We start from the raw sequence: 24,615 nt of genomic DNA on the forward strand, positions 1-24,615 counted from the left end.
GAGTAAACACCTTTTCTATATACAGATGCATAAGCCTGTGCAAGAGCTGACACTAATTTTTTTATTTACTAGCATATTGAAATTTCATGAAGTTTGTTGCGAGTACTTAATTTCAGGAGAAGAAAATTTTTTTTCTAGCAAATGAACTTGTGAAATAAGGAATGCAGTCAGATTTAGTGATTATTTTCAGTTGGACTATGTATCATTTCAATAAGTGAAGATTATACATTGTTTTAAATTTGCTTTTACAAATACTTTAATGGATACCAATCAGTAACTGGAAAACTCTGGTTTAGGAATCAGGACACCTGAAATCAAGGCCATACTTAGCGACTATCTTCCTGTGTGACCTGGCCTAAATCAATCCTCTTTCTGGGTCTTGTTTACTCACTAGAAAAATGAAACAATTTAACAAGCCAATATATTAGGCTCTTTTTAAGCCCAAACATGCTAAACGTTCAAGGTATTGAAACAGGTATATTCACAAATAAACTGATTGGTATATTTTTATGCGACATCAAGACTATGAATTTAAATTATTATAATAAAACCCTTATTGTCCATAGATAAGTTGCAGTTGTTTTCAAAAGGCTTTCACATGCCAGTGATGGAAATTGTTTTTATAGGTACATTCCTCTCATTGAAAGGAGCTGTGCTAACTTTCTCCTGTATGGACCGAACTGGAGGATTAATGCAACCACCATATGAAGTTTGGAGGGATCCAAACAGCATGGATGAAAATGAAAAATCCTGGAGAAGGAAACTGGTCATGAACTCCTCCTCTGCAAACCAAGAAATAGGAGATCATCAGTATATAATAATATGCTCTGAAAAACAAGCCAAAGTCTTCTCACTGCCTTCTCAGACTTGCCTTTATGTTCATAACATCACTGAGACATCTTTTATATTGCAGGCAGATGTGGTGGTCATGTGTAACAGTGCCTGCTTGGCATGCTTTTGCGCTAATGGGCATATTATGATAATGAGGTATGTTCCTTCTTTAAAAAAATATTTTAGTAATCATGGCAATGCCAGCAAGTTACAATTCTGAAAAGTCTGTATAATGTGCAAGATGTTAAGATATTAAGAAAATTGAATGTTTCTTTATGTTTGTGAATGCAATATGAGGTGAATTTGTTCATAATTTGGCTTTTGTTTTGGTGGGGATGTGTGTGTGTGTGTGTGTGTGTTTGCTGAAAATATTTGGCATTGTGAATGAACTATGTATTTCAGTTGATGCCAAAAAACTTATGAAAATACTGCTTCTCCAGTCACTCACATATTTTTGTTCAAAAAGCACTTGCTTAATAGATTTAATCTCTCCGAAGTTATGCTGTCCACCTAGGAGTAAGCAAGCAAAAGAATCATCACTTTCACAGTACATACAAGGATTTTACATACAGAACTTCATTCGATCCAATAGCCTCTCAGGACATGGGAAAATTTAGTATGACTTGCATCCTCCATTTTAGATCTATTAATAAATCAAAGTTAACCAAGTTGCCAAAGGTTGTAAATTTAGGGGGGAAAAAATGGCACCTAACAAGGTGCCAGCCAATAGATTTCATTCCACTGTCACTGCAATCAAATGAGACTTGTGAGACTTTTGAGAAAATATTACCTTTTGATTTTATGAATTCAGCAAATAGTTCATAATATTTTGTACAACTCACTGCCATTCTTTCAAAAATCTCACCTAGTTCTCAAATAACATGATTAAGCATTGAGAAAACCTGTGAATGATATAAAAAAGATAGTAAAACCCTTAAGGAGATTAGACTGGTATACAAATAACTGTAAGCAAAGAGAATGCAAACTCCAGTAGAGGAACTACACAAGTGTGATTTGGAGTCAAAAACTGTTAGTCTTGAACACTTTCGTCTTAGCTCCTAGTTTGATAGATTGCAGAGTGGCTAAGGACTGCTTCGGCCATGTAATGCCCAGTCTTAGAAAACCCAGTTTGAGAGTAAATAGAAGAGACTTTCCTGTGTGCAAATTCTCAAACTGTGCTCAACCAACCACTTTCAGTGAGAAACACCATTAGCTAACTGTCCATATTTCTTTATAAAATGTCCCTGCATAGAAAAAACATTTTTATCAATTGTTAAAGCAATCATTTCTCAGCCATTAGCAACTAGCTCCCTTGCTTTTCCCAACTGCAATGATAGCACCTGCTTTTCTTATCTGAACATTTCACAACATGGGGTGAGTCTGAAAAAAAAAAATCACTGGAACCTCTTTACCAATGCCAGCCACTGATTTAAAAAGAATCCACAAAATAAATTTGTTTAAATGGGTTTGTTTTGGATTCATGAGATACTTTAACAGATCATAATAAATATCTGTTTATTCCTACAACAGCATTTAAAATCCAATGTGGAATTTACTCTTACACTGCATAGCTGTTCAGACTAGTTCATGTCAGTTGCTCCATGGCCAGGAGTAGTTAGGCTACCAGATTGGGTAGCACAATGCTAGAAGGTCATGGAAAGGTTGTTCTTATAGCACACAGTAGAGTTTCATAGGCACAAACTACTCTGATAAAAGAAATCAGGTTCTGGTTGTTTTTTTTTTAATGGTTTGAAATAATTTACCATCATTGTGCACACTCATAATCACTAAAACAATTTCATAACTGACAGTTAAATTACATGGGCCTTTTTCCCCTTGGCATTAGAAGTGTGATTTTTAAAAATTAGTAACAATAGTTTTGCTTTGGTAGTTCATAAACGTGGCATTAATGAAAATATCCAAAAGGACATTCTGATGGCTATTTTAGCAAAAGTATTACCTATGACATTAAGATAAGCATATTTTGGTGTAAGATCGTTCAGATGTCTAGTACTCATTTGGATGTACAATTTCTAATCTATTATTTATAACTCATTCCCTTACAGCCTTTGCTATTTCACAGTTAATCATGTTTCAGTGTAGGTTCTCTAAATTATATGCAATTTTCATTTCCTGGGTTAGAGAGAATAAGGAATGGCCACTCCATGCTTAGACACAGTGGACTGGACCCCCTCCAGGACTCTGCCAGGATATGACCTCCTCAGACTCAAACATTTTATCTTAAAGAAAGATTAAGTTTTAATAGACACTTTCTGGCTGTGATGTTGGTGACATAACCAGAAGTTGTTCTAGCAACCTGTGACATGCTGTAAAATTGTCCCTGAGATTGCTAGCTAATGCATCTATCCCTTAAAGATATTTGCTAAGCACCAGTGAGGATTAATATAAAAGACCTGGCCCATGATCATGATTTTTTGTTACTTTGTGAAACTATCACTACTGAGCCTTCAAGTGAACAAAAACAACCATAAAATAATAGTAAAGCAGTTGTTGTTTTACATAAGGATCAGTGTCTAACAGCTTTGATGTGAAATGCACATTTACTCTTTTCTGTTCAGCCTACCTAGTCTTCGACCAATGTTGGATGTTAATTATCTACCACTGACAGACATGCGGATAGCACGGACATTTTGTTTCACCAATGAGGGGCAGGCCTTATATCTTGTCTCCCCTACTGAAATTCAGCGGTTAACCTACAGCCAAGAAATGTGTGACAATCTACAGGTATGTCAGATATACTTATGATAAAACATTATATATGGCTATTAAAAAACAGAATGAGAGTTGCCTAAAAGTTAAAGTACTATGAGATCGTACAACAAATACACTCTTGGTTCATGTTTTGAACATATTTTCTTCATTGTGATGCTGTGAATTCTTGTTTAGTTCTAGGTAAAGAGAATGTTAAACATTATTTATAAAATAGTCTTGTTGTTATACTTTTTTCACACTTGGAAAATCTTCCAAAAGATTGCAGAGTTTCTCCTGGGGAGAAATGTCTATGCACACATCTTGGATGCAATGAGGGAATGCATAGACTTTTCTGAAGAAACCTTAATTTTGATTAGGATCGACACTAATAAATATATTTGCTTGAGGTAAGACTGGGTATTTGAATTTGACCATGGTGATAAGAATAGCCTAGAAACAGGATAAAAGTCTGTCAAATTTGAGTAAGAATGGTCACAACATTTTTAAATATCTCAGATTTAATTAGTCCAAGTCTCATTTCACGGATGCCAAAACTAAAAATAATATAATACAGAGATTAAGAGAAAAGGCTCTGAAGTACAAGGGCTCTTCAGCAAATTCAAGAAAGATTTCTATTATGAAAAAAATTACCTATAGATTTTTTACAAAAAAAACTTTTGTGTGAAACTTATGTCTTAATTACATTTTCACTGAACTCTTTGAAGTGTCTTCTTAGTTGAGCTGTGTTTGGCTCCTCCATTTGTGATTGGACATTTTTCTTAATCTATATACTTAGCATATCTATACTATCTATACGTACTCTGCTTTTTGCAACATTGTTAGAAGAAATAAGAATTTACGTAAAACACTGAACATGGTAAGGTGTTTTTTGTTTAACACAAATTGCGATAATGCTATCTTTTTTAAAAAAGATTTGTTTATTTTATTGGAAAGGCAGATGTGCAGAGAGGAGAGACAGAGAGGAAGATCTTCCATCCGATGGTTCACTCCCCAAGCGGCCACAACAGCTGGTGCTGTGCCGATCCGAAGCCAGGAGCCAGAAACTTCTTTCAGGGTCTCCCACGCGGGTGCAGGGTCCCAAGGCTTTGGGCCATCCTCTGCTGCTTTCCCAGGGCACAAGCAGGGAGCTAGCTGGGAAATGGAGCTGCCGGGATTAGAACTGGCACCCATATGGGATCCTGTGCATTCAAGGCTAGACCTTAACCATTACACTATCTCTCTGGGCCTGATAATGCTATCTTGAAAATTGGTGTTCAACAAATATTTCGGAGGTTTTTACTGAGTGCCTTAAACTTGGCCAATTTCTAGCAATAAAATGATAAATAAGTTACAAGATCCTATTGGCTGTGGAAAACAAATTAAACAAGTTAACCACAGCAGTCTGTGGGGAATGTTCAACATGGCTATTATACCAAGGCTAGGGAGACACCCGGGCTGGTGGAGAAGGGTTAGGGGCACTGCTGATATCTGATGGTTCCACAGAAATGACTCAGGTGGAGGGAGGCTTCGACATGGACAAGTAGAGCTAACCTACACAAAATTGGTGATGCACAAAATGCTCAGAGTGCAGAACAGTTCAAAGCTAGGAAGACTATAGGGATAGCAACACAAATTTACTTAAAATAGATGTTGGAATTTTTTATAAACTTAAAGAAGCCAGTAAGGCAGTAGGAAATCATTGACAAGTTTGGGCAGATTTTTTTTTATTCTTATTAAAGCAGTATTTTTGTTTGCAGTGCAGTAGCTGGTTTTGAGCAAAGACTGAAGATAGTGAAAAAATTAGGAGGCTTTGTAAAATAATTAAGACTGAAAATACTAGGGACCTGAAGGAAGGGCACCAACCGTGAGGCTGGAGAAAGTGAGCTGATTGAACAGTTATGTGGTGGAATCAGCTGGGTTTGGGGATTATTGGGAGTAAGGTAAAAGACGGAATTGATGATTACTGAGGTTCTCACTTGGGGGACTGAAGAGATGGTGCTGCCAATTCCAAACAGAAGGGCTTTAAGAAAAAGACCACAGGCTGTGGGTAGAGGTAACGGGAGATGAAGCTTAAATCCTGCTGGAAGGTAACAAGTAAACTAATAGATCACAGATCTAAGTTCCTTCCCCCATTCTGATGCTTTGTAATTTTGATTTATTTTAGAAAGACATAAAAAGAAAGGTCTTATAAAAATATAGATCCTAGCATAATTGCATTGATTCTGATTTAGTTTGTGAGGCATTTGACCTGAACATTATCAGTTCTTCCTTTGAAGATTTATTTATTTGGAAGGCAGTTACAGAGAGGGAGAGAAAGAGATCTACCATCTGCTGCTTTACCCTCCAAGTAGCCACAATGGCCACAGCTGAGAAAACCTAAAGCCAGAAGCCAGGAGCTTCCTCCAGGCCTCCTACATGGGTGCAGTAGCCCAAGGTCTTGGGCCATTTTTTGCTGCTTTCCCAGGGGCATTAGCAGTGAGCTGGATGAGAAATGGTGCCCATGTGGGATGCTGGGCTGCAGGTAGCAGCTTTTCCTTCTGCACCACAGAGCACCAGCCCTGAAGACCAGCATTTTTTTTTTAAAGATTTATTTTTATTATTTTTTCATTGGAAAGGCGGATATACAGAGAGGAGAGACAGAGAGGAAGATCTTCCGTCCGATGATTCACTCCCCAAGTGAGCACAACGGGCCGATACTATGCCAGTCCGAAGCCAGGAGCCTCTTCCGGGTCTCCCACGCGGGTGCAGGTTCCCAAAGCTTTGGGCTGTCCTCGACTGCTTTCCCGGGCCACAGGCAGGGAGCTGGAAGGGAAGCGGGGCTGCCGGGATTAGAACCGGCACCCATATGGGATCCCGGGCGTGCAAGGCAAGGACCTTTAACCACTTGCGCCACTGCGCCGGGCCCCGAAGACCAGCATTTTTAATGACATTTATTCAGTCCTCTTAAGACTCACCAAATATTGGGAACAACTATACCTTATCATTCAGTAGCTACTTATTTTAACTCATTTAAATAATTTTGAACCATTACATAATTATTCAGAGAAGAGAACCAGTATAAGAACGATGCTGTGGGGCTGGCACAGTGGTATAATAAGCTAATCCTCCACCCATGGCACTGGCATCCCATGCTGATGCTAGTTCATGTTTTTGGCTGCTCCACTTCCAACCCAGCTCCCTGCACATATATGAGAGACCTGGAAGAAGCTCCTAGCTTTAACTTCAGATTGTCTCAGCCCTGGCCTTGTGATTATCTGCAGAGTGAAGCAATAGATGGTAGTGCTCTCTCTCTCTCTCTCTCTTTCTCTCTCTTTCTCTCTGTAAATCTGAGTTTCAAATAAATATTTTTAAAAGCAAGTCAGGCTGTGATAATAGATAAAGAACAAGAAATCTAGAATGGCAGTCATTAATGGAAAGTAAACATTGATCCTAAGGCAGGTACATTAGCTTGCTAAGTTTTCTAAATCTAGAGGGGGAAAAGTGATTTAAAAGGAAAACAGTGAGTTTTAGCATACCAATTACTAGCAAATGGAACAAAAAGGAGCTTCAGGAAGGCCAGGGAGAGAGAGACCTGGGAGCAAAGCAAACATTACCAGGAAACGTGGAAGCTGACTGCCTTTTCATAATGTGCTCCTACATATCCCAGCACTGCTTTTGTATCTGCTGATTTGTTTTCAGTTAGCCTAAGGCTTCTGTCTTTCCTTTTGGCACAGGATATGCTAGGAGATTTGTTTACTCCCATAGAGACACCAGAAGCTCAAAACAGAGGTTTTCTTAAGGGACTATTTGGTGGAAGTGGACAAACCTTTGACCGGGAAGAGCTCTGTGAGTAAAATCTTAATTATAAAAATGTGTCTCAAAATGGGGCCTGTATGTGTGTGTATGCCTTAATGTGATGTATAATCCCAAATATTAGACTAGACGCTTTTAGTTCTTTATAAAAATGTGCTTCTCTATCAAAAGTGAATAGGATGAGTCACTTAAGGAATAGTTTAACAAAAATTATTAATATAATTTATACAAATAATGAGCAAATTAATGTCCCATTTGTTAGTGCACACACCTGCATGAGATGGTGAGAGCAGTCAATCATTAAAGTATTTTTAAAATGTTTTCAAATCTGCCTGCTTTTAAATACTGCAAGGAAAGAGATCCTGTATTCAGAATACAAGTTTTGAAAGTGCCACAGAATAAATTACTTTTAAAAATCTATTGGTGATACTTTAATGAAGAATAATCAAAAAGTTTTAGTAGGAAAATATTGGGAAGGATCTTCAACCAGAAGGATATAGTTTTCAAGGGTGAGCATTTAGCTGCTGCTAAAGGGGTCTGTGTCCCATGTCAGAGTACTTGGATTTAATTCCTGGCTTGCACTCCCAAGTCCAAGTTCCCGTAAATGGGGATTCTGGGAGGCAGCAATGATTTCCCAGGTAATAAAATTCTTGTCTCCCACAGGGCGATTTGAATTGAGTTCCCTGCTCCCAATTTTGACAGTAGTGGCCTGGCCCTAGCCAGAGTTGTTGTATCCACTTTGGGATATGAACCAGCAGAATGGAGGCACTGTCTCTTTGTGTCTCCTCAACTAAAGATAGATATGAATATAACTTTTCAAGAATATGTCACCACCATGTGGTCTAGTAAAGAATACTCTTGCAAACTATGCATGCAAAACTAGACTACCACACAAAGCAATGTTATTTGGAAAAAAATGGAATTCAGTATTATAGTATTATAACATGGCTAAACTTCAGATCATGCTGAATCAGGAAATCAACCCAAATAAGGTCATATCTTACATGATCTTATGTATATGAAATGTCCAGAATAGACAAAATCGTAGAGGCTTGAGGATATATCAGTGGATCTTGGTATATATATTGATAGATAGATATAGATATAGATATATAGATATAGATATAATTTATATCTTTGTGAACCCCATTCTTTATTAGGTACAGAGAGAGACAGATGATCTGAGGCCTACAAATCTGAATTTTCCAGATGAACAGTAAAAATTAAAGTTAAGACCTAGGCAGAAACCTAAGGAAAAGCTCAGGTCTGAGTTCTGAATAGACACTAAAATGAGAGACTGTGTTGTTAGCCACATCATGAAATGGAAATATGCCATTGTGTATAGAACTCATTCATGCACAAGCAAGGCATCCGGTAACAATATATAGCTCATAGTTTCTCTTATAGGCATTTTTCTTGCTCAAATACTATTTTTTAAGATTTATTTACTTTTTTATTGGAAAGGCATATTTACAGACAGAAGGAGAGATAAACAGAAAGATGTTCCATCCACTGGTTCACTCCCCAAATGGCTGCAATGGGCAAGCTAAACCAATTGGAAGCCAGGAGCCTCCTCCAGGTCTCCCGCATGTGTACAGAGACCCAAGGCTTTGGACCATTCCTCTATTGTTTTCCCAGGCCATAAGCAGGAGCTGGATGGAAAGTGTAGCAGCTGGGACATGAACTGGCACCCATAGGGGATGCAGGTGTTGCAAGTCAAACATTTAACCAGTTGAGCTATTGCACTGGCCCACTAATATCTTCAAACACATCAATACCACAGGACCCCATATATATCTATTTCAAGAATTATGACTGCAGGCTTGAATGTGAGTTCTTTTTCTTGGTAATAAATATGACTACTTGAATTACTAACAAAATGTTTTGAATTGCTATGAATTCAATTCCCAGTTGGGGAAGCTTCTGCAGGAAGAGCATCACGTAGTCTTGCACAACACATTCCTGGACCAGGTGGAATAGAAGGGGTGAAGGGTGCTGCTGGAGGGGTGATGGGAGAGCTGACCCGGGCACGAATTGCACTGGATGAGAGAGGACAGAGGTTAGGAGAACTGGAAGAGAAAACTGCAGGCATGATGACAAGCGCAGAAGCCTTTTCCAAACACGCACATGAGGTAAGTCACCCAAGTAATTCAGGCATCTTATTCAGTAGTAACTTAATTGAAGTATTTCAGCCCTGCGTCAGAAAGTAGAAACAGAAATGCTACATGAGTGAGCCTGTGTGAGAACCAGGATAACCTGAATCTCTCACCACAGGTATTATATGCCCCCAATATTTCATTGATTAAAATTCTTTTTAATTTTTAAATTAAGTGCTGTAGAACAAAGATATTGCTTTACCTTATCAGATAATGAAGACCACTGTTCATTAGTTCCGATACTTGTTCTCTATTGTGCTCTAGCTGCTAGAAGGTGTTTACAGAGCTGATGGGGCTCCCCTTGAAGGCATGACGGACAGCAGAGGCCAGGATCCACATGCTCCCTTTTGCCATATTAGAACAATTTCCTGTCAGCTGAGACTTTACATTTTAATTGGGTATTTGTTTTCAAATTGCTGTCATATGCATTTTATTCTATAAAATATGTTAAGTTTGGAGATTTAGTAAATATGCATGATTAGCTGGGATTTCTCTAAATAGCACTGTTTATAGTTTTTTTTTTAGCATCTTATGATATTTATCTTCCTTGCAGTTAATGCTGAAATACAAGGATAAGAAATGGTACCAATTTTAACTGCGAAAAGAGCCGTGACTGCTTTGAGAAACCATTATTCAGGGAAACCAAATTTATTCCCAGCATCTCTAGTCAACCGCTAGAAGCCAGTTTCTTCTACAAAATGTTCCATTGCAACTCAACTGAAATTAACATAAAGGAAACTTATCAGAGACGCTGTACAACCCAACAGCTGGAACCCTGGTAAAACCCCAAAACAGGTGGAATTTGTCTTTTCCCATATGGAATGGAGCTGTCGTACTGGAATGTCCTTTGCTAAGGGTTTACATTTAGAAACCATGGCGAGTCCTTCTGATTTGAAAATTCCTGTACAAACAAAACCATTAATGCACTTAATGAAAAAAAATCTTTGCATGTAAATTAACATCTTAAAAGGAAAAGAAAAATAAGCATGTTGTGACAGAAGAAAAAAAAGATTTATGGTAAACTATTTTTTATAAATTGGGCCATATCCAACAATTTAAAAATATGCATTAGGAGATAGCAGTATATTTGAAGAATATTTTCCACACCCAAATGAAAGGAAAGCAAAACAAAACCCCAGAGTTGTTCTTCTCATCTGTAATTTAATTATACTAGGACATCATTGAGTCTTCAAGGCAAGAGTCTAATTAATATTCTTCTCTCTATATAGTATTTTTACATCATTCACAGGTCTCAATCATTTTTTGCCAGCATAGCTCTTTGCATTTCTGTCACCTTCAGTACAGGTTGCTCTTTTCAGTCACATACTGTACAAGGTTGGGTCACCTCAAAGCATTTTCTCAGCCTGGCTTGTACTCTATGCAGGAAAATTGACAATAGGTTTGGGAAAACTAGTCTAGCACAGCCATGTAGTTAGCTCTGGGGACCGAATTCATAAGAAGTGCATTCACATGCATCCCAATTTCAGTTTCTAAAGTGATATATTTTTAAAACTCCATTTGTGTCATTGCCTGCCAACTACACAGTATATTACTGTTCAAACCCAGTGGGCTCTACAATCCAAAGGTGCTCTTGCAGCCTGACGTTCACAGACCAAAGCGGTCATGATCTTCAGTGTGATTCAGTAAAACCTCAGTCAGTGCTTTGAGAGAAGAGATTCTTACTACAATTGTGATTAAAAAGGGCTTTCATTAGAAAACACTTCTTTGTTCAATACTATTATTGGAAATCTTTATAAAACACGATGGCATTTTTGCTATCTTAGCCTCATCATCATTACAAACAACAGAAATACATAGTGAAATGATATAAAATTAATGATGGTGTCACTAACTAGGTCAACTAATAATGTAAGTTCCAGGATTGTGTTACTAGATATCAAGCACCTGTTCCTTGTTTAAAAGTCTTTAAAAACCAGAATGCAGAATATCTTTAATTTGGTAAAAGGTATCTGTCATAGCTCCACAGAGAAGCACTAGAGGCAAAATGAAGCAAATACTGTTACTACCATTATTTATCATGATTCTGAAAATCCAGAATCACAGGAATGAATATATAAGTGCATTTCCATGGACCTACCCTTTACTATGTTGTTTCTTCAAAAAGTCATCTTTTTAAATTGTGTACTTACATTTTTTGATTTATTAAATCTTGCTGGGCTTCCATATATGTGAATTTTTAAGAATTCATCATGTTTCTGGAGTCCAGCTTATTTTAATAGCTGTTTGGTTTTTTTTAGATTTTTTTTTGTTTGAGGTACTGCTTCCTTTACAGTGTTCTCAGGGATTTTAACAAGGGCAAAGATGGTTGCAAGAGTCCGAAAATGTACCATAGGACAGCATTGTTTCAGAGTCCTTGGATTTTCCTGAGTTCTTAAAAAGGCCTCTTCACAAGCCTGGGTCCAGTAAACAGCTTGAGAGTGAGAGAAGCTGGCTTGGAAATGCAGACCTGACACCAGCATCAAACAATATAAAGAGTAGACTGAGGCCAGGAGTGGGAAAACACTGGCAATTAAGTTGCACTGCAGAGTTTGTACCATCAGTTTCAAATACCCAGTTTTCTGATTTTTCTGAAAAAAAAAAAAACATCTGCATTAAAAACCTTAAAGAGTGAAATATAAATTTATTCTAGGGATAATGAAATTCAGAACTAAGTAGTATTAAATTCAATGAAAAACTCTGACACTTGAGTATGATTAGATTTAGATTGTTATACAGAAGGGTTTTTCTCAACCATAACACAAATAACAGAAAATTCTTTACAGTGAAGCACTATCCTGGCACTGTAGGATTTTGAGACATCCTTATCTTCAGATGCCAGCAGGAGCCTGCTAATAAGTACAATAAAAAATGCTGCTGACCGTTACTAAAATTACTCCCAAAAGTCAATATTCTTTATCTTTCAGAGATATTGTGTGGATGTCATATATATCTTATAAAATTGTATAGCATACTTGCATAGTGTCTTGGCAAGTTAAGTTGTGATACCCAAAATGATAATATATGGTTCATGTGCAATAACATAATTTTTAGAGAAAGCATACATGAATCAATGAGCCATCACAGAATATTTTAAAGCACTCATAGAGAATATCAAAAAGAACCTGATAGTATTTCACAGAAGTGCTTAAAACGCTGGATTCAAAATGGGTCAAAACGTTTATAATTGACACATCATTGGGAAGTAAACAGGTGCTTCTGAAATGCTTGAAGAAAAGGAGAAAAGTTCTTTTAAATAGTGTAAACATCTGTCACAATTGTTCTGTAGACTCTTAATCTAAGGGTAAGCTCACCAACAACTCCTGATTAGTAGAGTCCAAATTAATGAGGTTTTACTGTATCAAAATTGGATTTTTAAAATTCAAAGAGATAGCAATAATAACACTCTACTGTGGTGTGACTTTCTTCTCTCATCTCTCTTCTGTTGCACTGACCTTAGCCTGTGCATGCACACCACCACCAGCTGCCACCACCTCATCACCATCATCATCTTAGAAATGGAATACTGTTGATCCATATTATCCTTTACATCTTTTCTTTACTACATTTCCTCTACCTTGGAACATAAGAAAAATATTCCCTAGTAACTTGCACAATGATAGGAACCATGACTCTGAGCCTCAGTTACCATTAAAATTGCATTATATCTGGCAGCAGAAGATAAGGCTTGCAAAGCACAGAATCAACAAGTTGATTTGTATCTCCCTATGACACTGTATAAAAACGTAAATCCTTTCTAGTGTTCCAGAGAAAATGGATTTTTCTTTCTTACCAGTGGGAAAGAGAAGCATTTGTTTCCCTGGTTCTGGAAATAACAAGAGTGCAATAATCCCTACCATGAAATCACCCACTGGCCCCAGGGTTTGGAGGGAGGCATGACTGGGTTAGCATTTATTTTATGCCCTCTGAAGCAGTGTTACTGACTTGGTTTTCTAGACCTAATGAGCCTCAGACTTACTACCCTAGTCACCATTACAGTCATTGACTGCAATGTCTTTGGTAAGTGATTCTTAAGCAAATAAATTAAAATTCAGGTCTATATTACTCAAAGCTTTTGAAGAAACTTATGGGATAAAATTTACTGTTGGAATCCCTTTTTTAGTGACCTACATACCCAGTTTTAAAGATACTATCTGTCCATAATCCATATTAAGGGATCACCATGACTTTAAGAGAAAAAGGAATAAGATTAGGTCTAGGATTGGTTGAAGATTAAGACAGGTTATTCAAGAAACCTGACTCTAAAATGTCAGACAGAAGGGGGAAATGAGTTTAGTAAAGCAAACAAGGATTCCTCTCTTTTGCCTAGGCTCTCTGGCACAACTCAGAAGGACATCTGTGTGATTTCAGCTAGCCTTGTCATTAAACTGACCACATTGGTTCAGAGAGGGCAATGCCCATAGGTGTCAGGACACTCCTATCAAGTCTTGCTCTTTGCATAGAACAAGCTTCTTCCTCTCTGCCTCTCTTACCTAGTTTTAGTTTTAGCTGGGTATTGTTGCACATTCACACAGCCCCAGGACCAGGAGTACTTGTTACATATTTAGATTGGACAATATCTCTGATACGTACCACTCAAAGAAGCATGCCAGCACAACAACAGATTTAGTGTTAGCAAATAACATTCTTAAATGGAAGAAATTCAAATAGGTTAAGATCTGACTTAGGGAAGAAAAAGGAACCAACTTAGTGCAAAGAAGTTGGGATGAGGAAGGATATGAGAGCCAGGGCGACATGGAGGAAACTTTGCTGAAGGTTCGGAAGCATAAATACATATGTACATAGAGTGATTCTCAATCTTGGTGTATGCTTGGCCAGGCAGAAGAATCACCTGGGGAGATGTAAAAATTCCCAGTTACATCAAAATCCCTCCCAGTGACTAAACACATACAAGTAAATTTGAAAACCTTAAAGTTGGCCCAAATGTCTAAAGTTGACAAATTTTTGCTTTGAGGCCACTTAAGGACAGTATGTTCATGCAACTTGGCTGTTGTCTCAGCTCAATTTCTGAGTGGTCTGAGAAGGCAAGGTAAGATACAGTGTGGACTGGGTTAGTGTTTATTCCGTGTCTTTCACAGGACAAAATATTTCTGCTCAGGCAGTGCCTATTAACTCTTAAGAACTCTTCATGATATTTTCCTATGTGATTTTGCCATGAATTACTCTAATTCAAACTTGTATGCTTTCCATTGTCTCACACATCTGATTCACTGGATCATTAATTGCAACAGCATAATCACACCAACTGGACAACTAATTCTCAATATTTAGACAGTGGGAATTTTCAAAAGTCATTTACTAAGTCAGGGACAAGTTGGTTGTTATTTTGCAGGTGGCATGGGTACTAGGTGTTCTGCTGCAGATTTCTTTTATTTGACTTGATCTTAGCAGAGAGGGATAACAACTCTCCTTTTTCATTACTATCTTAACGAAAAGCTTCCTGGGCCATTGAATTGAGTTTCTTATTTGATGGACAAATGTTTAAAGAGAAAGGAGAGCCTGTAAATTTGCTGTCACCGTCCAATGCCCTGAGAGCTGTTTACTGCTTCCACAGGAGAGAGTCCAGCCTGTCAGAGGCAGTGGCACCTAATGAGAAAACACCCAGTTATCTCTTCTCATACTGCCTCTCTTCTGGTATTGGCTCACTCTTCTCAACTGCAAAGCCAGAAAATGAACTAGGTGGTGGTTTTGGAAATTGTACACAGAATCAGAACCTCTAATAACATATAATTTTTAGTACTTAGCTATGTGATGTTTTCTCCTAGGAAATAAGAAACAGATGACATCATTGATGTATCTTTCTTTCATCTTCAGAATTTTTGCATCTTTTCAGAAAATGACAAATTACTATTTTTCTGTTGCACTCCGCAATTGTGACTATACTTAACAAAGTTCTTGTAGTATGTAGAGATACCAATAAAATTGTATATGTTTGTACATAGATGCTCTCTTATGTCATAATCTCATGTACTGATAGTAATTTTTGTCAACACTAAATATGGGCAGAGGTTGAGACCCTCGATCTCATAGTTCACTCTGAACTATGGTTTTGCAAAGTATAGTTTTTTTAAAGGGAAGGGGTGGGAGAGCACTTAGAACATAGTTATTTAAACTTAAGAAAAAGAAGTAGATGCAAATTTCAATAAGGTACAAATTTTACTAGATTTTATTAATCCAAAGGGTAATAATAGCCATTGATAATTTTTAACAAAGTAGGGAGATGGTAAACTTTTTACTGGAGGACTAATTTTTTTTTTATTTCAGTTGAGAGGAAAAGAAAGCTAAATAGAGCTCCCATCCACTAGTTCACTCCTTTAAGTGCCCCAAATGGCTGGGGCCCAGAACTCAGCCCAGGTCTCCCATGTGGGAGACAGACTCACAATTACTTCAGCCATCACTGCTGCCTCCTTGATCAGCATGAGCAGGAAGCTGGAGTCAGGATCCGGAGCCAGGTAATCAAATCCGGGGGCTCTGATAGGGGGTGCATGCATGTTAACTCTCCTCGCCCCCTTCCCTTTTTGAAGACAACTTCAGAAGATGAAGTACACCTTTGGTAAAGTACAAAAACAAACTTGGTAACAGTGCAGCATAAGAAACTAAGGTAGAATAAGACAGCCCTACACATGCAACATGCAGTCCTTATTCCCTGGTTGTTTTCAGTTCCAGCTTTAATCATTGGTCAAGCACAGCAACTGTTGTTTTTTTTTTTTAATTGTTATTAACATTGTATTATGTGATACAGTTTTATAGGTACTGGGGATTCCCCCCACCCCTCCCCCCATAGTGGATTCCTCCATCTTGCTGCATAACCACAGTTCAAGTTCAGTTATTATGGCCTTAGTCTACCACCTAGAAGCCATAAGGAACTTTGCTACCCAGGGGTCTCCAGGATGTGCTCCAGAGCTGGCCTGGGCAGAGCTAATTGCTGTTAACTTGCTAACATTGTTTCCACAAGCCTCAACTCCTCAGGTAGTTTTTCCTTTTGGTTTTTGTTTCACCTACAAATTGGGGGGCAAATTGGGGGGGCCCACTAACCAACCCTAAGCTAAAAATGTTTTTTTTGTAAATATGAAAAGTACAAATGTAAAGGCAAAACCTCTACATGCCAGCCTTCCTTTTAGAATTTTTTCAAAGGGATCCACTGAATCCCATCTTTGAATTACAATTGCATGGGCTTCTCACTTCTGCACTCAATATTGAAAATACCTGTTTGACTTGCTTCCTCCCTCCCTTTATCCTTCTCTCCCTCCCTCCCTGTACTTCCAGTATTCCCCTTCTTCCTCCCCCCACCACTTCTTTTCTTTGATCCAAAAGTCAACACTTCAGACCCATACCACCTACCCTTGTGTTGGGGAAAGGACAGCCCTCAGGGGGATGCAGTTGGAGGTAGCAGTGTCAGGGGTGTGGCTATGGGAGCCAGGTGGAGAATGAAGAGAAAGTACAATTAAAAGGGAAAATTAGAACCTATTTCTCTTTTACATTTGGACTGTACTATTGCACAGCAAAGTGGCTGAGTTTAGTAACAATGTATTGTATGTTACAGTATAGCTAAAAGAGATGGATTTCCAGTGTTCTCACCACAAAGCACTGATAAATATTTGAGGTAATGTATATGCTAATTACACTGATTTGATCATTCTACAGTGTATACATGTATCAAAACTTCCCATTGTATACCATAAATATATATAATTATTGTCAATTAAAAATAAAACATTTTAAGAGGGAAAGTTAGAATAAACCCTGAAGTATTGATTAGAGTTGGAACTATCAAAGTATGTTACACACGCACATAAAACAGGATGCTTCAAAAAGTTCAGAAAATAGATTTTTAAGTTCATTGTGGCACAAAAAGACTTTGAAACTCTTGCACATACAAGTTTCATAAAGTTAGAGGGAATGCACATTATGAGAAAACTGGGCAGACTTAGCTTCACTGTGGAGAGACCCCAGTTTCATATCAGAATGGCTGGGTTAGAGTTCTGGCTGCAGCTCCCAATTCTAGCTGCTTACTAATGCATATGAGGGATGGCAGCAGGTCCTGGCCACCCTCCTGGGAGATCTGGATTCATTCCTAGCTCCTGCCATTAACCTGCAGGCCAGGAGCTGGTATCGGTGGATTACGAGGTTTCTCTCTGCTTGCTCATTGGCTATCTCAAAAAGATAATGACAGTGGGGGGGAGGTCCTGGAAGGCGGGGATTGGAATTAAAACCCATCTGTATTATCATGCATGGATTTCTAAAATTGTTGTACCAAATCTGATTTCTTCTAACCCTCACCTTCCATGAACTTTCTGAGATATTCTACATCACATACAAGTTGTGGGAGGCAAGGGCTATTTTGAATCATGGAAAATACCTGACTTTGATTTCTTCACAAACTTTTTGAAGTATCCTATGTGTGTTTGTCTATTTACAGATGCCCAGACTCAGATGTAACTGAGTTTTTCATACAGGTATATGTGATGTGGAGAGAGGTTGTGTTGCACAAATGTATGTCCTTACTGTACACCGAGTGCATGGAGCCGCCCTCCAGGAGCAATGGGTACACACTTTGTGCTTAGATTCTGATTGCTAAGTATTGTTTTCTGCTGAGAGGAAATACAACTCCAGGGAGCAGTAGCTGATTTCCAGACTGAACATTTTTGTCCAAGAAAAGGTTTTTAGAGAATGATTTTTTGTTGAAGGTCACAGAAGACGGCCCGAAAGGACCTGCCCAAATATGGCTACAGCAGGGATAATCTGAGCATCAAAGATAATGACAGTGACTGAATAAAACAGGTGCTGAAGAGTCCACATTGATGCATGGAAAGGAGAAAGCTCTTCCTGACAGAGCACCAACCAGTAAATGTACATGAAGCTTACAACCCACCAGTTTCCAACCATTGCAGTAATGATTTGTGCACTGAATATCAATGGATCCTAAAACTAGTAAGGTCAAGTGTGATGGAAAAATGACATTTACATACTCTCAAATTATTCTCACAAAATATACTTGTGAATCATAAACACAAAATGTCATATATATGTCTATGTCAAATAGAAAATGCAGAATTATTTAAGTGATCAAAGTTATTACATTTAGTCAATGTCAGGAGCAGTGCCACTGAAATATTCCTGCAAACATGCACAGTAAGACCAGGTCGCCAGTTCCCTGATGGCTAGTGATGCTGAGCATCGTCATTTGTTGATCACGTGTAGCCCATCCTCCGATTAACACCTGTTCATGTCTTTTGCCAATTTAACTAGATTGTTTTGTTGCTGAGATTCTTGAGCTCTTTATAGATCCTGGATATTAATCATTTACCAATTCCATGGTTTGCAAATATTTTTTTTTTCCATTCTGTCAGTTACCTAAACACTTCATTGAAGGTTTCTTTGTACTGCAGAAGCTGCTTAGTTTGATGCAGTTCAATGTCAAGTTTTGTCTTTGTTGGTTAAGCTTTTGTTGTCTTTTCCAAGTCTTTAATTTTGCCAATGTCTTAACAGTTTTCCCAATGTTCTCTTCTAGCAACTTGATGGCATCGGGTCATAAATTTAGATAACTGATCCATTTTGAGTGCATGTTTGTTTGTTTATGGTATAAAAGGTCTAGTTTATATTGCTACACATGTAGATCCAATTTTCCCAACAGCTTATTTTAAAGATACTGTCCTTTCTCTAAAAAACTGGGTTTACCTTATTTATCAAAGACTAGTTGATTGTAATTGTGTGGATTAATTTCTTGGATTTCCATTCATTTCACTGGTCTACACATCTATTTTTATGCCAGTGCCAGGCTTTTCCATTTTCACTGCCCTGCAGTATGACGTGAAGGCTGGTATTGTGATACATCCAGCTTTATTTTTGTTGTTTAGGATTGTCTTAGCTATCCAAGGTCATTTATGTTTCCATATTAAGTTTTGGCATTTTCTCTTTGAGGAGAATATTGGTATTTTGAACCTGTAAATTACCTTTATTAATATGGACATTTTGATATTCTTGCAATCCACAAACATGAAAGATTTGTTTGTCTTTTTCTTTTGTGATTTTCATTTTAGAGATCCTTCAAATCTTAGTTACATTAATTCCAAAGTAGTTTTTTTTTTAACTATAGCTATTATGAAAGGCGCTGCTCTTACAAGTACTTTCTTAACCATGGCATTATCCATGTATTATAAGTGTTATTAATTCCTAAGTGTTGATTTCACAATCTGCAACTGTACCAAACTCTTAAGAATTCCAAGTCTCTTAGTGGAGACTTTTGAGCCTCCCATATATAAAGCTTATCCAAGCAATGACTTGACTTCCTCATTTCCAACTTGGATTCCTTTGATTTTTCTTGCCTAATGGCTCTAGCTATAACTTCCAACTATACCTAAAAGCAGCGGCGAAAGTGATTATCCCTGTCTGTCTGGTTCCAGATCTTAGATGAAATGACTCCAACTTTTCCCCATTCAAGATGGTGCTGGTAAGTGGCATTTTCATATAGTGTTTGTGTTGAAGAATGTCCTTCTATACTCAACTTGCTTGAGGTTTTTATTATGAAAGGATGCACTTTATCGAATGCTTTCTCAGCTTCTGCTGATATAATCACAAGCTTTTTAATCCTTAAGTTTGTTAATGTGATATATCACATTTATAGATTTATTGTATTGAACCATTCGTGCCTAACAGGTCCCACTTGGTCCTAGTGAAATGATCTTTCTGATGGGTGGCTGGGATCAGTTAGCTAATATTTTGTTGAATCTACTTGCACTTTGTTCATCTGGGATATTGGTCTATAGCTCCCTTGTTTTTGAATTATGTGATACTGGCTTCATGGGATGAGTTTGAGAGGATTTCCTTCCTTTCATTTGTTTTGAATAGTTGAAAAATTGGAATTAGTTCTTCTTTAAAAGTATGGCAGAATTCTGCGGTGAGGTCACTCAGTCCTAGAGTTTTATTTTCTCTGAGACTCTTAATCACTGATTTCATTCCTTCTTGGCTATTGGACTACTTAGCTTTCCTGTGGCTTCCTGACTCCGTTTAAGTAGACTGTATATGTCTTGAGATCTATTTCTTTTAGGTTTTCCACTTTGTTACAGGTGTTGTAATTTCTGATGAATATCTCAGTGATATTTGTAGTAATATCTCCTCTTTCATCTCTGACGTACTGTCTCCTCCCTCCTTTTTGGGGGCTGGGGGGTTTTGTTTGCTCCCTAGCCTTTAGGGTTTCTGATGAGAAATCAGCTAGAATGCTCAACGGGTGTTTCTCTCATGCACGTGTAGAATTTCAGTTTCACTGTAATGTGTCGTGGTGAAGAGCTTACCTGACTACTTGTTAGAGGTGTTTTTGTGCTTCCCTTATTCGGATCTCCCTTTCTTCTTCCTGTTTCTTCACTGGATAGACCTTCTTATCCATTTACTATTTCCATGTTTGTATTTTTTTTAAAGATTTATTTATTTTTATTGCAAAGTCAGATATACAGAGGAGATACACAGAGAGGAGGAGAGACAGAGAGAAAGATCTTCCATCCAATGATTCACTCCCCAGGTGACTGCTACAGCCGGTGCTGCACTGGTCCAAAGCCAGGAGCTTCTTCTGGGTCTCCCACGCGGGTGCAGGGTCCCAAGGCTTTGGGCCAACCCTTTCTGCTTTCCCAGAATACAAGCAGGGAACTGGATGGGAAGCGGGGCTGCCGGGATTGGAACCTGCGACCATATGGGATCCTGGCACAATCAAGGCAAGGACTGTAGCTGCTAGGCCACTGCGCTGGGCCCGTTTTTGGGTATTCTTAAACTTATTTGGTTGCTTTATAGTATCTCACAAATTTCAAACAGTTTTTTTCTAATTTTTTCTTTTTTGGGGTCTGTTTTCAAGCAGGTGCCTTCTAGCTCAAATATTTTTTTTCTGCCTCAGTCTCTTGTTGAGACTTTGCACTGTATTTTCTACTTGACATACTGAACTCTTTATTTCTGGTATTTGATTGTTCTTCAGACTCTCTTTGTAGATTCTTTCACCATATCATGCATGTTTTTCTTTATCTCAATAATTTGTTTCTGTATGCTTTTGAGCAATCCTGTGATCATTTTTTCCCATTTGATTCTCAAGTTTTCCCACTGAGTTATCTTTGACTTCTCATTTTAATGCTGAAGAGTTGCTGTGTGCCTTAAGACCCAGACTTCAGTGTTTGAAGCCAGCAATACTTCAGGCCTCTCTCTGACTCGGTTGACATATCTCTTCTGACTTTTTGCTTTCTTTTCACAAGGACTCTATCCTGGGTTATGTGGATGGTTCCAATGTAACAATAAACACACTCAAGCTCTGATATAATCACTTCAACAAAGTCCCTCTTTCCAAGTAATGTAACAACAATTCATAGTTGCAGGGAGTATGGTGTGAACCTCTCGGAGACTAGAGGGCTGTGGTTATTCTGCCTAACAATGTAAATATGTAAATTACATATGAATTTTGGGTTTTCTTTGTTATACAATCATTCATGGTCATACCTTGAGGTAGCTGAAATTTGAATTGTGTTGGAGAACTCATGTAGACAGTTTCATCATAGTGCTGGAATTTGTGCATAACTGTATCATGCAAAGTAAGAAAAGATTGCCTGTTTTAAGTCCGAATGATAAGTCACAAAGGGTGGAAACAAAATGCATGTGACTACAAGTGCAAGCCAAGGCTGCAGGAAATGAAGTAGAAGTTAAGAACACACATGCATTTATCTTATTCTGGAGCGCAGAATATGGATAGTGCTATAGCCTTTTTAAAAAATTGTATATGGGAAAAATAAATCTGCACCTTTACTATCTTCTGCCCCCCAAAATTGTCAACTTTCAAATTCACCAATACCCAATCGCTAATATGATAATCAGTTAATAAAACTTTAGTAAACATTTCTATGTGCTCTGACAGTGAGTTATGCGATATAGAACCTAAGTTTGATATTGCTAGGCTGAGTACAATATTGAAACACTTGATGTAAAGCTTCTCAAATACAATTTATTTCAACAACAAAATGGTCATTTCTGCACCTCTGTTTTAGTTTACAAAGTATACTCTTTTCTTCCAGAGTATTCCCATCCAGCCACAAACACAAGAGGCATGATGGGATGTTTTTTAAATCTGGTAAGCGTAAAACCATCTGGTTTTAAACAAGACACCTTTTGAAAAGGCATAATACTTGAATATTCCAAATACATATATTGTATGAGTTGGAGAGAGAAACGGAATAACAAATTTTATGAAATTACATTCCTAGATTTCATCCATGCCCAGTCTTACAGAATTCATAATTAGTATTTTAAAATGGAATTGCCTACTACAGTAGAATTAAATTGGCACTTGAGGGGGGTAGAAATCACATCCAGGATCTAACCAGTGGTATAAATGAGCTTGTGCTCCAGTTGGGGTCTACATGAGTGCCGGAACACAACGCTGAAACTGCCCGAGAGCAGTTTTCTTCATGCTTGGTCCAGTTAGATGAGGATGCAAAGTGCTAAGTGCATGATTTCAAGCACACATTCTGGATCTGTTTAAAGGCACAATAAATTATAAAAGGTAAATTCATATTCTTGAAGAGAATAATTAAACATGGTATGTTTCCCACAAAGTTTTTGGCACAACACAGAACAGATCCTAATATACATTCTGAAACACAGTAACATTTCTATGAAGTGCATCCAGACCTGAGCGTTTGTTTTCAAGATGCAGGTGAAGCAGAAATGTTCTTTTTGGGTAGGAACGTGGGAGAGGACCTGAGCGAATCCGCACTCACACATCAAAGTCCTTCAGGTCTCCCCAGCTCGAACCTATTTTCACTTTCACTTTGAGTTTCACAGAAAGTTTTATGGCATTTTCCATTTCATTCTTGACGATCTGAGCTACCTATAAAATGGGATAAAATAAACGGGTTAACAAATTCTCTACCCAAAGATTGTTCCAGTGAGAAGGTGATGCTGAAAACACCAAAGTCAGGATGCTCAAATTGCTGTCTTCCCAGAGCCGTGGCTTCTGACACCTACATCTGGCATGCTCACAGCCTGGAAAACTTCAGTTAACACTCCAAATTCATATCCCTAGCTTCTCTCAAACAGAAACATCCGTTTCTCCATCAGGAACTTCTTAAAGAATGTGTATGGACAGCACTCTTAGTGCCTTCTTTCCCAGTTGAAACTTGACATTGACACAGCCATCCTGGGGCTAAGCCCCAGGCACAGGACAATAAGCTGTCAGCCCCGACTTGTCAAATGGACGTAACATACAAAAATACCTGAACAACATCATCTTCTGCCACTTCATACAGGAGTTCATCATGGAGCTGAAGGATGAAGAAGCCTCCTCGGATAGGACAGAACATCCCAGGCAGCGATCTCTTGGGTAGCAGTCCTAGCCCGGGGAAATGGGAGACAGCTGATGAGCGCAGCACTGTGCTAGAGGCCAAGATTTTGTTTTAGCTTTAAGAGATTTAAAAAAAAAATAAATAAAACCCTTGCCAACTCAAATCCTATCAACTTCCTTAGGAAAGGAATCCAACAAGAAGTCAGTCAGTGGGTGTGAATTCTAAACTAACTGCTCATTTCCTTTCTCCTTGTGCCACCCTACCATCACCCAGCTCCTGCTGCAGAAGAATGAAGCAGCATCATTAGGCGGTGTTTTGTTAGGTGGACATTCCTTGGAATCTCTTGATAAGCATCATCAAAAGGCAGAATCAGTACTTCTCAATTGCATGATACACTCAAGCAGTTCTAAAACTAGAGTCCAAACATGGATTTGAGTGTATGTGAAATGTTTGGAACTGTAATAAAAGCCTGTTTCTCCACTTTTTCCTTTGGGAAAGATCCATATTTTTCAGAGGATTCTCAAAACAGGCTAGTGGCTAAATCCTTGCCTTGCAACGGGATTCCATATGGGTGCTGGCTTGTATCCCAGCTACTCCACTTCCCATTCAGCTCCCTGGGAAAAGCAGTAGCGGATAGCCCAAAGCCTTAGGTCCCTGAACCCAAATGGGAAGCCTAGAAGATGTTCCTGGCTTCGGATCGGCTCAGCCCCAGCAATCGCAGCCACTTGAAGAGTGAACCAGCGCACGAAGGACCTTCCTGTATCCCCTTCTCTGTGTATCTGCCCTTTCAATAAAAA

At 38.3% G+C, this 24,615-nt stretch overlaps 1 protein-coding gene and 1 long non-coding RNA gene across 6 annotated transcripts in view; one reads left to right on the top strand and one right to left on the bottom strand.

Annotated features, from left to right (window-relative positions):
- LOC121167251 (syntaxin-binding protein 5-like) overlaps positions 1-10,597 on the top strand; it is a 252,185-nt gene extending 241,588 nt beyond the window's left edge. For all 5 annotated transcript variants that reach the window (XM_040996671.1, XM_040996674.1, XM_040996673.1 and 2 more), the window contains 5 exons: positions 627-987; positions 3,411-3,576; positions 7,257-7,368; positions 9,247-9,467; positions 10,045-10,597. In XM_040996671.1, coding sequence (XP_040852605.1) covers positions 627-987; positions 3,411-3,576; positions 7,257-7,368; positions 9,247-9,467; positions 10,045-10,086 — 902 coding nt within the window. In that variant the 3' untranslated portion in view covers positions 10,087-10,597. The remainder of the gene's footprint in view (positions 1-626; positions 988-3,410; positions 3,577-7,256; positions 7,369-9,246; positions 9,468-10,044) is intronic.
- An 11,388-nt stretch (positions 10,598-21,985) lies between these two features.
- Positions 21,986-23,949, bottom strand: LOC121167253. Its single transcript, XR_005885571.1, has 3 exons — positions 23,750-23,949; positions 23,166-23,364; positions 21,986-22,058 (listed from the first exon to the last, which is right to left on the bottom strand). It is a non-coding gene; the product is annotated as an uncharacterized LOC121167253 (long non-coding RNA).
- Between the last annotated feature and the right edge of the window lie 666 nt (positions 23,950-24,615).

Source organism: Ochotona curzoniae, unplaced genomic scaffold (assembly GCF_017591425.1).
Source record: "Ochotona curzoniae isolate NIBS_2020 unplaced genomic scaffold, NIBS_Ocur_1.0 patch355, whole genome shotgun sequence".
Taxonomy (NCBI): domain Eukaryota; kingdom Metazoa; phylum Chordata; class Mammalia; order Lagomorpha; family Ochotonidae; genus Ochotona; species Ochotona curzoniae.